Genomic DNA, 15,427 nt, shown 5'->3' on the forward strand with positions numbered 1-15,427 from the left:
ATGATGCTTTAGGATTCTGTATGGGATTTTGGTGAAGTAAGGGGGAGAGAGCATAGTAGTTCATTGTGCCTTGAGAATAAAATTCATAGTAGAGTGGGTGGTGGCGTAAGCTGGGACCAGATCTTGAAGGATCATGCAGTAAATATTTGACCTTTATCCTAAAGGTAGTAGAGAGCTAGCTATTGAATGCTTTAAGTAGGGAAATAACATGTCAGATACGTATTTTAGAAATATAACTCTGGTTGCTTGTGAAAATTTGTTGAAGAGTAAGATTAGAAATAAGAATAGTAGGAGGATGCTATAATAATCCAACATGTGAAAAGGATCTGAACCAGGAAATGGCATCGGAGATGGGGAGATGTGAGTAGATATGAGGTATATTAAGGAGGTAGAATCCAAAGGTGAGCACTGGTCTTTATTAGCTGAATGACATGAGAAGCTAGGGGAGAAGAGGGAGTTAAAAGTAGCACCTGGCCCAGTTGGTGTGGCTCAGTGGTTGAGCATTGACCCAAGAACCAAGAGGTCACTGGTTTGATTCCTGGTGGGGCACATGCCGGGGTTGCGGGCTCAGTCTCCAGTAGGGGGTGTGCAGAAGACAGCCGATGGATGATGTTTCTCTCTCATCAGTGTTTCTATTTCTCTATCCCTCTCCCTTCCCCTCTCTCTAAAAATCAATTTAAAAAAACTTAAAATAAAATAAAAGTAGCACCTGATGTTCTAGCTTAGAAACTGGGTGGATGATGGTCCTTTCTCTGAGACAGGGAATAAAGTTGGTTTTAGTGGAGTTGGTTTTAGGAGAAAGAGCCTAAGTTTAGTTTTGGGCATGTTGGAATTTCTGTAGGACATTGAAGTAGAGAGTTTTAGAGGCTAACAGATGTCTGAAGCTAAGGAGAGTAGTCTAGGTCAGAGATAAAGATATTTGAAAGTATCTTTTTTAAAAAAAAAAAGCTTTTTCGATCCCAGAGAGAGGAAGGGAGAGGGAGAGAAATAGAAACATCAATGATGAGAATCATTGATCAGCTGCCTACTGCACACCACCCACTGGGGATCGAGTCCGAAACCAGGAATCGAACTGTGACCTCCTGGTTCATAAGTTGACACCCAACCACTGAGCCATGCTGGTCAGGCAAAGTTACCTTTTTATAGATGAGAGTTGATTCAGTTGCTTGAGGAGAAAACAATGATAAATAGATTAAAGATCTCAGAAAGAAAGGAAATAGATGGCAGGGAGAGGTCCTTGCAGAGGATGGGAAGGAAGTAGGGTTCAGAGCACAAGTGAAGGGTTTAACCTGAAAGAGGGTGAGAGATTCCTCGCCAGCAGGGGGACATCCCCTGAGGGACTGTGAGAGGGCACAGGCCAGGCTGAGGGACACCTTTCCCCCTCCCCTTCACACGAATTTCGTGCAACAGGCCTCTAGTATGATTATAATGCAGTGTGCCAAGTGCTATGATACAGGCAAGTGTGAGAAGCTGCAGGAGCATGCAATTAGAGCACCTAATCTGGGCATGGTTAGGGAAGGCTGGGATGAGGAAGTATTTTGCAGCTGAAGGATGATGTAAGGGCATTTCCACTAAGGCTTGAAAGAGGCACAACGGCTTAGGAAACTGCAAGTAGTTCAGTATGGCTGGAGGCTAGGATGTGAGAAGTGCTGTTGCTAGAGACTTGAGTCATTCTTTATCCCTTCCTTCCCTGTGTCCCCACATCCAGTCAATACCAAGAGCTGTTGAATGTACCTACTAACAGAATTTTGAATCCATTTAATGTTCTCTGTTTCCACTCCCACCATCCTAGTCCAGGCTATCATTTTAGTAATCCACAGGCTATTGAAAGAAGTTCCTAGTGTCATTTCCACATTTATTCCTGGCCCTCCTTAGGCCTTTCTTTTTAGACAGTAACCCAGATGAGCTTCCGAATGCACATTTCTGATCATGTCATTTCCCTTCTTGAAAGCCTTTAATTGTATCTGTTTGCTCTTAGAATTAGGTGCAAAATTCTTTGCATGTTCTATAGGCCCCACATAATTTAGCTTCTGCTGTTTCTAACCTTATCTTATACCTCTCTTCCTTTTTTTTTATTCTCCAGCCATACTGACTTCTTCCCTGAAGGGCCCAAGGTCTCTTTTGGCCCTTTGGCTGTTGCACATTCTGTCTGCAATGCTCTTCTCTTTTCAGTCCCATTCTTAACGTATCCTAAATCCTCAGCATAAGTATCACTTCCATTTCCAGGGAGGCTTTTCCCGATCCCTGAGCCTGCCTGTTTTCCCTTTTTAATGTCACATTTCTTTTAAGCAATTTTAAGTACAGTTTTGTTATTGGTTAAAGTCTCTCTCTTGCTAGATTCTAAGTTATATGAGAGGGGTTTGTATCTAATTTTCACTGCTTTATCCCCAGTGCCTGCATATGGAAGATTCTAAATAAATTTTAATTGAATATATAAATGAGGGGAAGAACAGTGAGGGATGAAGCTGGAGAAGGTAGGAGGGGCCAGATCCTTCATAAATATTGAGAACTTTGCATTCAAGTATTGAGAATTTTAATATGTTAAGCACCCAGCCTGTTTTGTCTTCTAGACGGGTGACTGACTGGGCGCTTAACGTTTTAAGGAGGGGGATGATATAATCAAATGGTGTAATGATCACTCTTTTCTGTACTTCTAGTATTGGAAATATTGTTTGTTTTTTAAAAGGAATTTTTAAAATTACAGAAGTAATCCCAATTCATTGTATCTAAATCAAACAAAAATATACTTAAAGTTTAAAGTGACAGTCTCTCATATTCTTGCCTTCAGAGATACCACATTATTACCTATTTGCAGGAGGTTCTTCCAGACCTTTTTGTAAGCATTGATGAGTATGCATACATATCTGTAGACACATGAAATATATGTTTTTAATAAAATGGGATTATACTATGTATACTAATCTGCAGTTTGCTTTTTTAAATTATCAATTGGACATAATAGTTAGTTCTGTATGTAACACTTACATTTCTAAAAATCACTGCACTATGCAAAATCACACAATAAAAACCACAGAGCTTATGAGGAAAATGGGGTTAGGGAAATGACACTCAAGAACTTCTGCAGTGACATTAAAAAAAAAAAAGATATGAATCTAATAAAACAGTTGTACAATTTTATACATTTATTGGTTAAGAAATAATGTAAATACTACCTTGAAAAAGGTAGGAAGTTTCCTATAGAAGTGGGCTTCAGAAGGATTGCAGCTTCTGAGTTATTGTGAAATGAAGGAAGGAGGGTTATCTGATATTAGATGGGCAGGTGTAACACCAGATGTGGATAGGTGTGGCTCATAACATGAGTTCATGTGGTGAACTGCGATAGCTGTTTGTGTATTCCTATGCAGCTTAGTTCAGTTGGGTGCAGTTTTCTGTGTTTATCTGGTGTTTCTCATGAACAACATCACACATAAGCAAATGTAAAATTTGGGTTATGGTCATATTGTTCCCTAATACGTTGATCACAGTGGCATGAATTCACATTTTCAAAACAAGCAGGATAGCAGATACTGACTATATTTCCACTGTCTAAGAATATCTTTTCTTAATATTTCCTTAATATGGCTACATGATATTCCATCATGAAGATGTATATCATTTATTTAACTGGTGTGTAATTTAAATATATGCTTTTCATTGTTTGCTCATTTTAGTTGTCCTTTTTGGGTGATTAGCCTTAATAGGAGTTGTTCCTTTGACAACTCATATAGAGTTTCTAGCATAAACTACTAAAATTGAGATCTTTGAATAAGTAACAGAAAGTTTGGCTTCAGATGGTTGTTAGTAATGATAGTAAAACCCAACTAGTCTGTTATCTCTCTGCCAAGCATGGGCTTTGGATCTCTCTCTGAATTTGAATGCCTACAGGAGGAAAGCTTGTGGATTGTTGGTTTTCAGCCTTGAGATGCAGTTTGGGTTGAGCATGCAACCTGAGGAAGGACTGCCAACCTCAACTGTAAGTGGCATGTTCTTAAACTATTGAGACACCCATTTAAACTCTTACACTACCAACTAGGCCACTCAAATCTAATGTCACCAGGGTTCCAGCTGTTCCTTATTTAGTGGATGTGCCTTCTGCTATACCTCAGTTCCCTTTGGAAATCAGAAGAGAGTACCGCTTAGCAAATGAGTTGTTGATAGGAAGTTAATTAAGGATATTAAATTATAGCATCAGAAATAATTTTCACACTGAAAAGCAAGGGTTTCTGTTAGAACTGCTGAGGATTTTCTCAGACATGATTGTTCTATTAAATTTTGAATAGTATATAATGTGTGTGTCTCCTGTGGAAGAATGAGCAAATGAAAATGGGAGCTTTGGATAGATGTTTATCTCAAACTTCTTGTGTTCTGGCATGATTTGGTTTACCATTTCTAGCATTTTCCCCAACCAACTGTGACTTTTGTACCTACAACATGCTTGGTGCTATGTGAAGAAATGTCTTTAGGCCAGAGAAATGTCATTGTATATTTGGCCAAGTTCTTACCAAACCTCTTTCACTCCTCTGAATGTGTGTTTTGGGGTTCATACTGGACCATACCTCAGTAGCTCCTACTGCCTATTATTTGGCCTCTCCTTATTTAACTTTCTCAGCTTCTTTCACCCACTAAATGATATTGATTGCCTTGGTCTTTAACTTTTATTCCTTGTCCTTCTGTCACATTTCATTATTTATTTTATATCCTTGCATAGTATCTGTTTTCAGGACTTGTTCAGATCCGAAATTTAATGCAGTCAGCCCTGAGTTTTTGGAGTAGTTGTGTTCTGGGTCCAGTGCTTAATGAGACTAAAGTTTAGAGTACCTGTCCTATTGTGCCAGCTCTGTGCTAGGATCGTAAAAATGAATATGACATCAGTATTTCCTTTAAGAGCTTAGAGTCCAGTGCATGGGTCAGCAAGCCTTTTCTTTAAAAAGGCCAGATAGTAAATATTTTAGGCTTTGCAGGTCATACAGTCTCTCTTACAGATACTCAACTCTGCTGTTGTGGAGCTAAAGTAGCCATAGACAATACATAAATGAATAAGTATGGCTGTGTTCAGTAAAAGTTTATTAACGAAGACAGGTGGCAGGCTACATTTGGCCAGTGGGCCTAGTTTGCCAGCATGTGGTCTAGTGGAAAAAATCAATCAATCTATCTATCTATCTATCTATCTATCTATCTATAAAAGCCTAAGTGACCGTTATGACTGAACAACCGGAAAGACCAGTTGACCAGTCGCTATGATGTGCACTGACCACCAGGGGGCAGATGCTCAACTCAGGAGCTGCCCCTTGGTGGTCAGTGCACTCCACAGGGGGAGTGCTGCTCAGCCAGAAGCTGGTCTCATGGCTGGCGAGAGCAGCTGTCGCAGAGTCAGGAGCCTCTCCCAATTCCGCAGCAGCGCTACCAAGCAGCGGCAGGCGCAGCATGCTGGGATGAGCACGAGCAGTGGGGCACCCGACTCGGGCTCCTCCCTGGCCACCTACGGCTTGGCGCACTGCTACATCCTCGGGGGATATCTGACTGCCGGTTTAGGCCCAATCCAGCTTGCAGGGATCGGGCTTAAACCAGTAGTTGGACATCCCCCGAGGGGTCCCAGGTTGTGAGAGGGCGCAGACCAGGCTAGGGACCCCCTCCCCCTGCAAGAATCTGTGCACCGGTCCTCTAATGGCTCCATAAACAGAATGTTTCAGTATACAGTTAATTATTGTTATTTGCAGCACTTAATATGTTCTATTAAGTTGCCACAGACACTGAATTAGTGAATACTGAACCATTGCTCCTAAGGAAAGTACAGGTAAGATTCCTTTGAGCCTAAGGTTATAAGAATTTCATCAATATACAACCTTGTTTTATGTATGTGTTTTGTTTAAAGACACCTTATTTAATACTAGGGGCCCAGTGCACAAATTCGTGCACCTTGAAAGAAACTGTGCGCAGTGAGGCTGTGGTGGGCACAGGGGCGGGGCTCTGCCCATCCTCCGTTCCCACACCCGGCCCCTCCTGCTGCAGCCCCCGACCCCCTGTCTCCTGGCAGCCCCACTCCTGTCATCGCCATTCCCAGGCGCTGATGGCGCCGGCCTCACTTGCACCTGCTGACGGTGCGGAGCAATTGGGGCCGGCACCAGCAGCTGGTGTGAGCGGGACTGGCGCTGTCAGAGAGTGCGAGCAGCGGCTGCTGCCTCAATCTCCCCTCAGGAACAGGGGGAGGTGGAGAAGCCCTCAGGGGTGATCAGGGCTGGTGCCGGGCGTCAGCAGTGGGTGCAAGCAGTGGCTCCAGCACCTGCAGCAGAGCAAAGAATTTTCAGTAAACACCAGAGGCTTGCCCCAATGATAGCGACTAGCACCATGCCTTGGTCTGGTGCCCCCGCTCACATGCTCCACCATCCTGCTGCAGCCACCCCCAGGAGCAGGGAGAGGTGGAAAAGCCCTAAGGGGCGATTGGGGCTGGCAGCCACCGCTTGCACTTGCTGATGGTGCCAAGCAATCAGGGCTGGTGCCAGGTGCCAGCAGCAGGTGCAAGTGGCGGCTCTGGCGCTGGCAGCAGATGTGAGCACTGGGCTGGACTGTGGCACGCGGGAGTAAAGAATTTTCAGTAACCACCAGAGGCTCACCCTGATGACAGCGACTGGCGCCCCGCCTTGGTCTGGCTCCCCCACTTACCTGCTCTACCATCCTGCCGAGGCCTACGCCCATCATGTTCCACGCTCTGCTGCCTGCTACTGACACCCACCATGTTCTATGTGCGCCCTCTGGTGGCTGGTGGTCAGCGCACATCATAGCCACCGGTTGTTCGGTTGTTCTGCCGTTTGGTCTATTTGCATATTAGGGTTTTATATATATATAGATTGATTTCAGAGAGGAAGGGAGAGGGAAAGAGATAGAAACACCAATGATGAGAATGATTTATCGGCTGCCCCCTACTGGGGAATTGAGCTCGAAACCTGGGCACGTGCCCTTGACCAGAATTGAACCTGTAACCTTTCAGTCCACAAGCTGACACTCTATCCACTGAGCCAAACCAGCTAGGGTTACCTTTGCTTTTTTTCAATTTTTTATTTATTGAATTTGGAGAGAGAGAGAAAAAAAAACACGTTGATTTGTTGTTCTACTTATTTATGCATTCACTGACTGATTCTTGTATGTCCCCTGACCAGGGCCTGGTGCATTGGGAATGACACTCCATCCAACTGAACTACACAGCCAGGGCACCTTTGCTTCCCCTAAACCCCCAACCTCACCCCCCAATATTACTAATGGACTTGAGAGATCTTTCCATGAACAGTTACCTGTAAGTCCATTGTATCTTTTTAGAGCAGGGGTGGGGAATTTTTTGTGTGTCAAGGGCCATTTGGATATTTTAACATCATTCTTGGACCATACAAAATTATCAACATAAAAATTAGCCTGCTGTATTTGGTCAGACATTTAACTCACCCATAATGCTTTGGCAGGACCAAACCAAATGTTTTCTCCGGCCTTATATGGCCCGCGGGCCAGATGTTCCCCACCCCTGCTTAAGAGACTGGCTCCCTCTTTGTCTACTGTCCAGTAGTGAGCCTAAAGAATCTGAAGGTATCACTCCTGTTTCCTAATGAAATTTGTACCTCTGGGATTTGAGGCCTGCACACAGAGCTTGGGGACAGATTTCCTCCCCCCTCAACCTGTTGCATCCAAGCTTGGTGAAAAGAGAAGTTATACTGCTTAAGCCATTGAATTGAAGAACTTTAGGCTGTGTTCTGGTAAAGTCTGAATGCCACCCACCAAACCAATTGGTCAGAAATAAACTTATCTTGTCTCATACAGTTTTCCTTAGCCCCAGGCTTTCTAATAGTTACCTGAAATCTTTGGCAGAGTGAGAACCTTGTTTCCCTGGATTTGTGATTCATAGTTTCTGCCTGACATTTTGCATGCTGCCCTTGCCTAAATCTCTTGTGTCCCTGTTTCCATGGTGATTTTATTCTTCAAGGCTTTACTATAAATTAAGAATGATGATTTTCTTTCTAACTCTGAATACATGTCTCTATGAGACTAGATAGTGTATGAGTATTTCTTTTCTTCTTTTTTTTTTTTTTGCATTTAATCAAGAGTCCAACAAAGGAGCGCAGTTTTACTATGGGAAATCCATGTCAGTTGACCTATATAGCATAGAGTTCTCATATGCTCAACTTGTACTTGCTTAAATACTTTTTAAAAAAGTGTGTTATGCATGTGGCATTTTCTTCAGACCCGTCATTTGTCTTGCTTTCAATGCCTCTTGCATAGTTTGTGTACCTGAGCTGCTGCTGCTGCTGCTGCCACCACCACCACCACTGAGCTGAAAAGAAAGCTGTGATATGTGGGTTGTACATGTCTAATGCCTCTACCTTCCTCTTACTCTCCCCTACCCCCGGTCCTGTGAAAACAACTATAGGTCAAAGCATGATTTTATAACACCTGCTTCCTTAGGCAGGATGACTTGCCTTGTAGTGGAGTGAATTCTAATTCCTAGGGTTGTGAACCTTTAGGTTGACAATTCCAGAACTAAAGCTCAAAAAAGCTTTTGGCCTGATTTTTCTCTGGGTGACGTAAGCATTGATTTAATCTACAGTGATGGAGAAGAATTGAGTATGCTGGTAGGTAAATGTTTTATCTGTGGTGATTTCATTGCCTCATAATTATGTCATAATAGCAGAGAAAGTTAGCTTAATTTTTCAGCCTCATGAATATAAAGATTCCATCATGATTTTTAGGGTTGCTGTGGGGATTATATTAACTTCATGTTACGTATATAGCCCTTTACTTTTATAAAATAGTTTGCAGTATGTACCTCGTGTCATACCCTTCTACCCTAGAAGCTATTGGAAGTATTCTGTGAATTGAGATTTGGCGACATGGGATGACAGGAGTTCATAAAAGCCTCTGTCTATAGGAAGAGGCTACACATTGGCTCTGTTTTTCTTAGGCTGTAAGAAGCAGTTTAGTACCTGATTGGCGTGGCTCAGTGGTTGAACATTGACCTATGAATCAGGAGGCCATGGTTCGATTCCCAGTCAGGGCACATGCCTGGGTTGCGGGCTCCATCCACAGTGTGGGGCATGCAGGAGGCAGCCAATCAGTGATTCTCATCATTGGTGTTTCTATCTCTCCCTCTTCCTTCCTCTCTGAAATCAATAAAAATAGATTACAAAAAATAAAAGAAATAGCTTATTGAGGTTACTCTTAAAGAAAGTCAGGACCAGGACTGGGTTTTTCAGCTATTGATAATGTGAAGTGTGCTGTGAGGAGCAGTCCGTAACAGGCAAATACTGGGGCTACTTGTCTGGATCACTGCTGGACTTTTGGGCTGGTGTCTTTGTGTCTTTGTGGTTGGCAGTGAGTGGAACTTCTCAAAGTACATTGGCCCTACCTACAAACCCTTAACACCCCACATGACCTCGGTCACCAAACCACTTCAGGGCTTTATTTTTATCCTAGCCGTTTTGTTTCAAGATGTGAGGCTGGTTTCTTTCCTCTGACAGAGCGAAGTTCTCTGAGGGAAGAAACAGTGCCAGGGTGCAGTTGAGGCTGGTTAAACACCAAAACCACACTCTCTGTCTTTCGGGGCTTGAGACGTGACATAAGCCATGCTGCAAGCACCAGCTTCCACACTGAAGAAACCTCGTCAAATACTCATTTATTTTTTGTGTTTGTATTTTTAGACAAGTAAAATGTGGAGAAAGAAGAGGTATATCTGCACATTCTGCTTTAGCTAGAAATTCCAAGAATGGACACTTTTTAAAAGTCCAGTATTGCCCAGCTTAAGGTTTTTCATCTTCCCCAAGGGTGTTGCTGAGAACTCTCACAACTCACCAGGTCTCAGGAAACCAGATTACCAACATATCCTGTTCGCGTGCATATGTGTATTCTGTGTTACCCACAGGCCACTTTCCACCCCACGTGACCTTTAGTTACCATCCGGAAAGTCAGGACCCAGATACCAGTCAGAGTTTCCAGGCTTTGGTTTGGTTTAGACATCTTAAAAAATGTTAACAGTAGAATTTTAAAGAGACTTTTTGAGTGGCACGCATGGTGAATAGGAAGTAATATATATCTTTCAGGGAGAGGGTAAGACTGCTTGTGTTCTTTCCAGTAACACGTTTGAAAATGAAAATTCAGAAGGAAAGTTGTGACTGACATGCATAGGCAAGGAAAAGAGATGAGAGAACCATTTAATTGACTAAAAGTCAAATATATGTCCCAATTCTTATCTTTTAAGACTAAATTCTGAAACTCTTATTGTGTTCTTTACAATTGTAGTATATACATTATTAGAGTTGTATATAATACACTCCATCATATTTTATTTTAATAAACATCTCAATATAAATAGGCTCTACTGAGTCAGGTAATGCTCTAGAATAGATGTAGATAAAGTCTGCCAGTGACCTGCAACCTAAGATTGGTTTATGACATTCTTACATAAGGGGATGTTTAAAAAGAAGGACATATAACATATATGTGGCCCACAAGGTCTGCACTATTTACTGTCTGACCCTTTACAGAAAAAGTTTACCCACTACTGCTCTAGAAGTTGGGAAGGGTGAAGATAGTTAATGTGGAGGTCCTTCATTTAGGGCACTAATTGTTAATGAGGTCATAACTGCCTTTTGGGGGGACAGTTCTTCATTTTGTGGACCTGTCACCTCAGGATGTTTAGCATTCCTGGCCCCGCCCACTAGGTGCCAGTAGTGGCACACACACATTTCCAAGTACTTCCTGGGAGGGGCAGTACAATTCTGGTTGAGAACTACCAAGTGTGGAGTTTGATGAGATAAAAAACAACACACCTTGTTAAGGTTTCCTTCTTCCTCGAGAGAAACAGACTTGGGATTCAGCTCTTCATGACATAGGGATCAATCATAGTGAGAGTATTCGAGTCGCTAGAGGAATAGAGAGAGTTTTCAGTAGGGTCTAGAATAAAACGGTCTTAAGGGGGCCATTTAATGAGTATATTTGTTGCTTGTTCTCCCATTTCAAGAATTGTTGAGATTGATGAAAGGTTTGCTTTGATGTTGCCCATGCTTTGAAAAGCATGACCTCTCTACTAGTATGTGAGGACAAGTGGCCATCTTTGGCCTTAATGACCAGATGATTTTGAGATCTGTGGGAATCTGTATTGTGTACTTGAGAGACTTGTTCAAAGCCAATGTAAAGACGTAGTTTTGGCATCTCGTGAATAACCTGATATCCAGACTTAAGCCAGAACTCTGGGGTTAGAGAGTTTCCAGCCTGGGAGAGTTGACTGAAAAAAAGTCCTCCTTTGGCTCTTTACCAAGTTAGACAAGGGAGCAATCAGCTGCTGAGTTCTAGCCAACTGGAATGTATGTGAGGGTGTATATAAATCGTCCCTTAGGACCCAGCTCCTACTCTGTGAAGAGCCTTCCAAATATGAATGAGACCCTTACACTGGATCCTTGTTCAATCTGCAACTGCTATAGGAAGGAGTAGAGTAGTGAGGTGATGTGTCTGTGGGAGCAGCTCATTTTATATAGTAACATACTGCCTGTTGTGTGGGGTAAGAGACTGCATTGACCTTCGTTTTCCCCGTGTTGCCTTTCTCACCAATTTCCTATATTGGTTTTTGTTTCTGCCCATACTCTTGGGGGAGACATATTTGTAGTTCTATCATTCTGCATTCCCTCTCTATTCTTACAGGTTCCACAATTGCATCTGTCTACTCTATTTCACTGTCTTGGATTCAATGTTTGGGCTAAGATAGAGAATGTGAAATAGTCGTTTTCTTGGCTTGTGATCTTTCCCCAGTCGGCAGACTGTTTGTTTGGCTCCAGGGGAAAACTCCGGGTTTTTCCCCTCTTGGAAGCCTTTCACTTTACTCATAAATATTTAATATTGGAGTTACTGCTTAGTTTTATTTTCCCAAGTATTAGTATATAGACTCTCTAGACCAGAAGGAGCTTAAAATACTATTAAGACTCCTTTTGATGCTTGAGTTTCCATAAAATGTATTTACTACACATTTTTATTTTTAAGAGCTTCAGTGATTTTTCCAGTTGTTTGTCTTCCATCTATCCACTGATCCAAAAATTTATTGAGCATGGGAATCACTAGGCATCTCTCCTGTTATTGTTCTTCTCATGCCATCTGTGCCTGGAACTGTTAGAGAACTGTTTACCTAGGTGATATATTGGTTTCTAGTAGTATTGCTTTGACTGAATTGTACTTTGGTCTAAGGTCATCAGTCTATATTAAGAAAAATAACAATAAAGAGACCTAGGGAATCGTTGCTGTATGCATTACATGGTATCTTTTTTGTGGAAACTCTTAGGAGGAATTTCTGTTTTTAGTATCAGAGATAGTTGTGCTTTTTTTTTTTTTTAAACCTTGTGTACATTTGTGAATTTGTTATATAGAATAATTCTCTATTTTAATTGTTCCAGGGGTTAGAGCTGAACCTGTAACTTCCTTTAATAAGTGTAAAGGACTTCCTGGCATGCATTTTATGTAGTGTCCTTACTAATAATGACCTCTAATTTCTTTCTCTTTGGCTCCTCTTTCTCATTTTTAATTTATTTTATCTTGTATATAACTTTGTTGCTTTAACTAAGTGGTTTCATAGTTTTATATGGTCATTTTTCCCCCTCTTGTTCAGTTGTAAAAACTCTTTCTCAGGGCAGCTAGTCATCTCTGAGGGGATCAAGCTTTTCCCTGTCCCCATTTGGGTCATTTCCATAAATATTTAGTGAGTACCTTTATACGTTAGTCATTCTAGTCACTGCACATAAAATGGTATTGGTCCTTCCCTCAAAGATACTCACAACTCACAGTCTAGTAGGAAAAATGGATATGTAAATAAATACTTGCAATAAAGTGTTACAAGTGTAATAATAGAAATAATATACATTGTACAGAGGTAATACAGATGAATAGGGAAGGCTACCTAGAAAGGTGCCCTATCCTTAGTTTTGAAGGATGAAAAAATTCTTTAGTTCGATGTGGGTAGCACACTTTCTGGCAGAAGGAATAACATGGATAAAAACAATGGTGTGGTTAGAAACTGCAAGTGATTGCTTCTGAGATTCCTAGCCAAGAGTCTATCATTAGACTATCTTAGGCCATAGTACAGATGTCCATATTGATGCTGTCTAATTATTCAGCTGGAACTGAAGATTTATCACAAAGTTGATACTTCTGGGCTTTTGATTTGGCCCAAGCCTAGAAGTGTGTCCTTCAAATAGTCCTTCTCTGCTTTATTTTATGCATTAGCAAAGGTTGAGTCATCCTAAAGTCATGCCTTCCATCATTCTGGGAAGCTTTCTGAGCCAAGCCCAGCTTGGCTTAGGAATAAGTTATGCTTTGTGTTGTAACCATTGGCAATAAGTCCTATTCTTGCCTTTCACATGCACAGTAGGATTACAGTTACTGAAGCATATGGGAAAGAGGAGTTGGGATCGTACCCTCTATGGATTTGCATTTTTCAGGGTTGTTATTTTCTCGGTAAAGATGTAAAACCTTATTCTGTCTAATGAGATTTTGAGCTGACTTGTGCTACAAATCTTTGAGATGCTAGTCCTAATTTGTAAAGCAAACTATGTGTAAGTCAGTTGACATTCTCTCTGAGGAATTTCTTTGGCAGATTTTCTTTTAGACTTCTGGACAGATCTGTAAAACAATATGGCTTTTTAAATACTTTGAAGTGACATATATGAAAAGGTTGAATAAGGCACTAATAGATGCCCTGAGATGTTGTCCCTTGTGACTATGGCAGACTAGGAGTCACAAAGGACAATAATGTGGATTACTATATTCCTTTTTTCCCCTCTCCCCATGCATACTTTTCTAAATCTCTTTCCTTCTTTCTACATCTGTAAAATAGGAATATAGTCTATACCCGTGGTTGGCAAACTGCGGCTCACGAGCCACATGCGGCTCTTTGGACTCCTTGAGTGTGGCCCTTCCTAAGCCTTAGGAGTATTCTAATTAAGTTAATAACAATGTACCTACCTGTATAGTTTAAGTTTAAAAAATTTGGCTCTCAAAAGAAATTTCAGTCGTACTGTTGAAATTTGGCTCTGTTGACTAATGAGTTTGCCGACCACTGGTCTATACTATCAACAGATCTGGTACCTAACACTAGCATTGTTTTCAGCACCTAGGTGGAGCCCCAAACTTTTAGCACAGTCACCTTCATTTCTACCACATGAGAGTTAGAATCTTGGTAGAGTTTAGGGCATATGGGACAAAGAGTATTGGTTATAGAATAAAGACTTTTTGTGAAACAGTAGGAAAGGCTGTGGTAATTAACAAAAAACACCTTACCTTAATTACAGTATACTATACACACAGGAAAGTGTATAATATCAGCCATACAGGTTGATAAATTGTCACAAACAAACATGTGGGTAACCAGCAGAGTGATTGGTTTTTTATTTTGTGTCACTTCTGTTCTTCCTTTTAACTCTAAACTCAAATTTTTTATACATTTAATAGTAATAGTGGCAGGGATGGAGCACTGTTTTCCTGCTTTCTGGTATGCCTAAGATTAATTTTCATTGTTGACAGAGGATAAGGAGAATGAAAAGGAGAATTGAATCAAAGAGATTTGAAGTTGTTTATTGTGTCTTTTGAACTAGGTATTTTGGGTCTGGGAACCAGCATAGAAAAGATATGACTGATAAAAAACTAGATGGAAGCTCCAGTCACAGTGAAACTGACTCTCACCAAAAGTGCTATGGTTTTCAGCCTTAATGTTGAACTGTCTGGCTGTTGGGGGGAAAATGACATCATGGCCTGCCTGTACCTGGAGATGCTTGGTTCCAGTTGGGATGTGGAATCCCACAAGTTCTGCATTGCCGTTTATAGCCTTGTCTTGGGTGTCCAGGTAAATGCCAGGCTGTACCAGGTCGTGCTGTCTATGTGTATTCTAACAGTTTTCTTTGCTTTCTGCTGCTAGCTGCCAGTGAAGTAGAGGTGCCTCTGTTGATAAAGAACAGATACAGAAGTTCACATCCAAACCTGAATAACCATTTTTAACTTGAAACACTTTTCTAGGAGTTGATGAGCCAGAATCCTTCCCTTATTTGGTGCCTTGCTTAAATGTGAATCTTACACGAGTTTGCCAGAGCTCCCTGTACTGGTTATTTGCTTTTTGGTGCCCACAGCAGAGTGGTTTGTGAAACCTTTGTGACCACATCTTTCTTAAACTGAAGCTTTGTTCTCCTTTGGGTTCTTAGATTAGTTCTTACCCCTCCCTTTCCTGAGAGTCAGGGGTTTTCCTGTATTGTAGTAGGTGGGTAGGAAGGAGGGTAAGTTTTCAGATATTTTTTTTTTTTTTTTGGACAGTGCACAGTCCCTTGATGATAGTGTGTGATTGAAGGCACACACATTCTTTGACTCTTGAAGAACTGTTTCCTTATTATTAATCAGGCAGATTGTGGGTTTATTGAGAAAA

The 15,427-nt window shown here is 41.5% G+C and overlaps 1 protein-coding gene across 2 annotated transcripts in view; it reads left to right on the top strand.

Moving 5' to 3' along the window:
• The window catches only part of SMG6 (SMG6 nonsense mediated mRNA decay factor), a 210,132-nt gene that overhangs the window by 18,479 nt on the left and 176,226 nt on the right, over positions 1 to 15,427 (top strand). Inside the window, exon 1 of one of the 2 annotated variants that reach the window (XM_014529296.1) lies at positions 14,725 to 14,857. The exons of the other annotated variant lie outside the window; for it this stretch is intronic. Coding sequence (XP_014384782.1) covers positions 14,762 to 14,857 — 96 coding nt within the window. The 5' untranslated portion in view covers positions 14,725 to 14,761. Of the gene's footprint in view, positions 1 to 14,724; positions 14,858 to 15,427 lie in introns of those variants that run through there. 2 annotated transcript variants of the gene reach the window in all.

This window comes from Myotis brandtii, unplaced genomic scaffold (genome assembly GCF_000412655.1).
Source record: "Myotis brandtii unplaced genomic scaffold, ASM41265v1 scaffold1167, whole genome shotgun sequence".
Taxonomy (NCBI): Eukaryota; Metazoa; Chordata; class Mammalia; order Chiroptera; family Vespertilionidae; genus Myotis; species Myotis brandtii.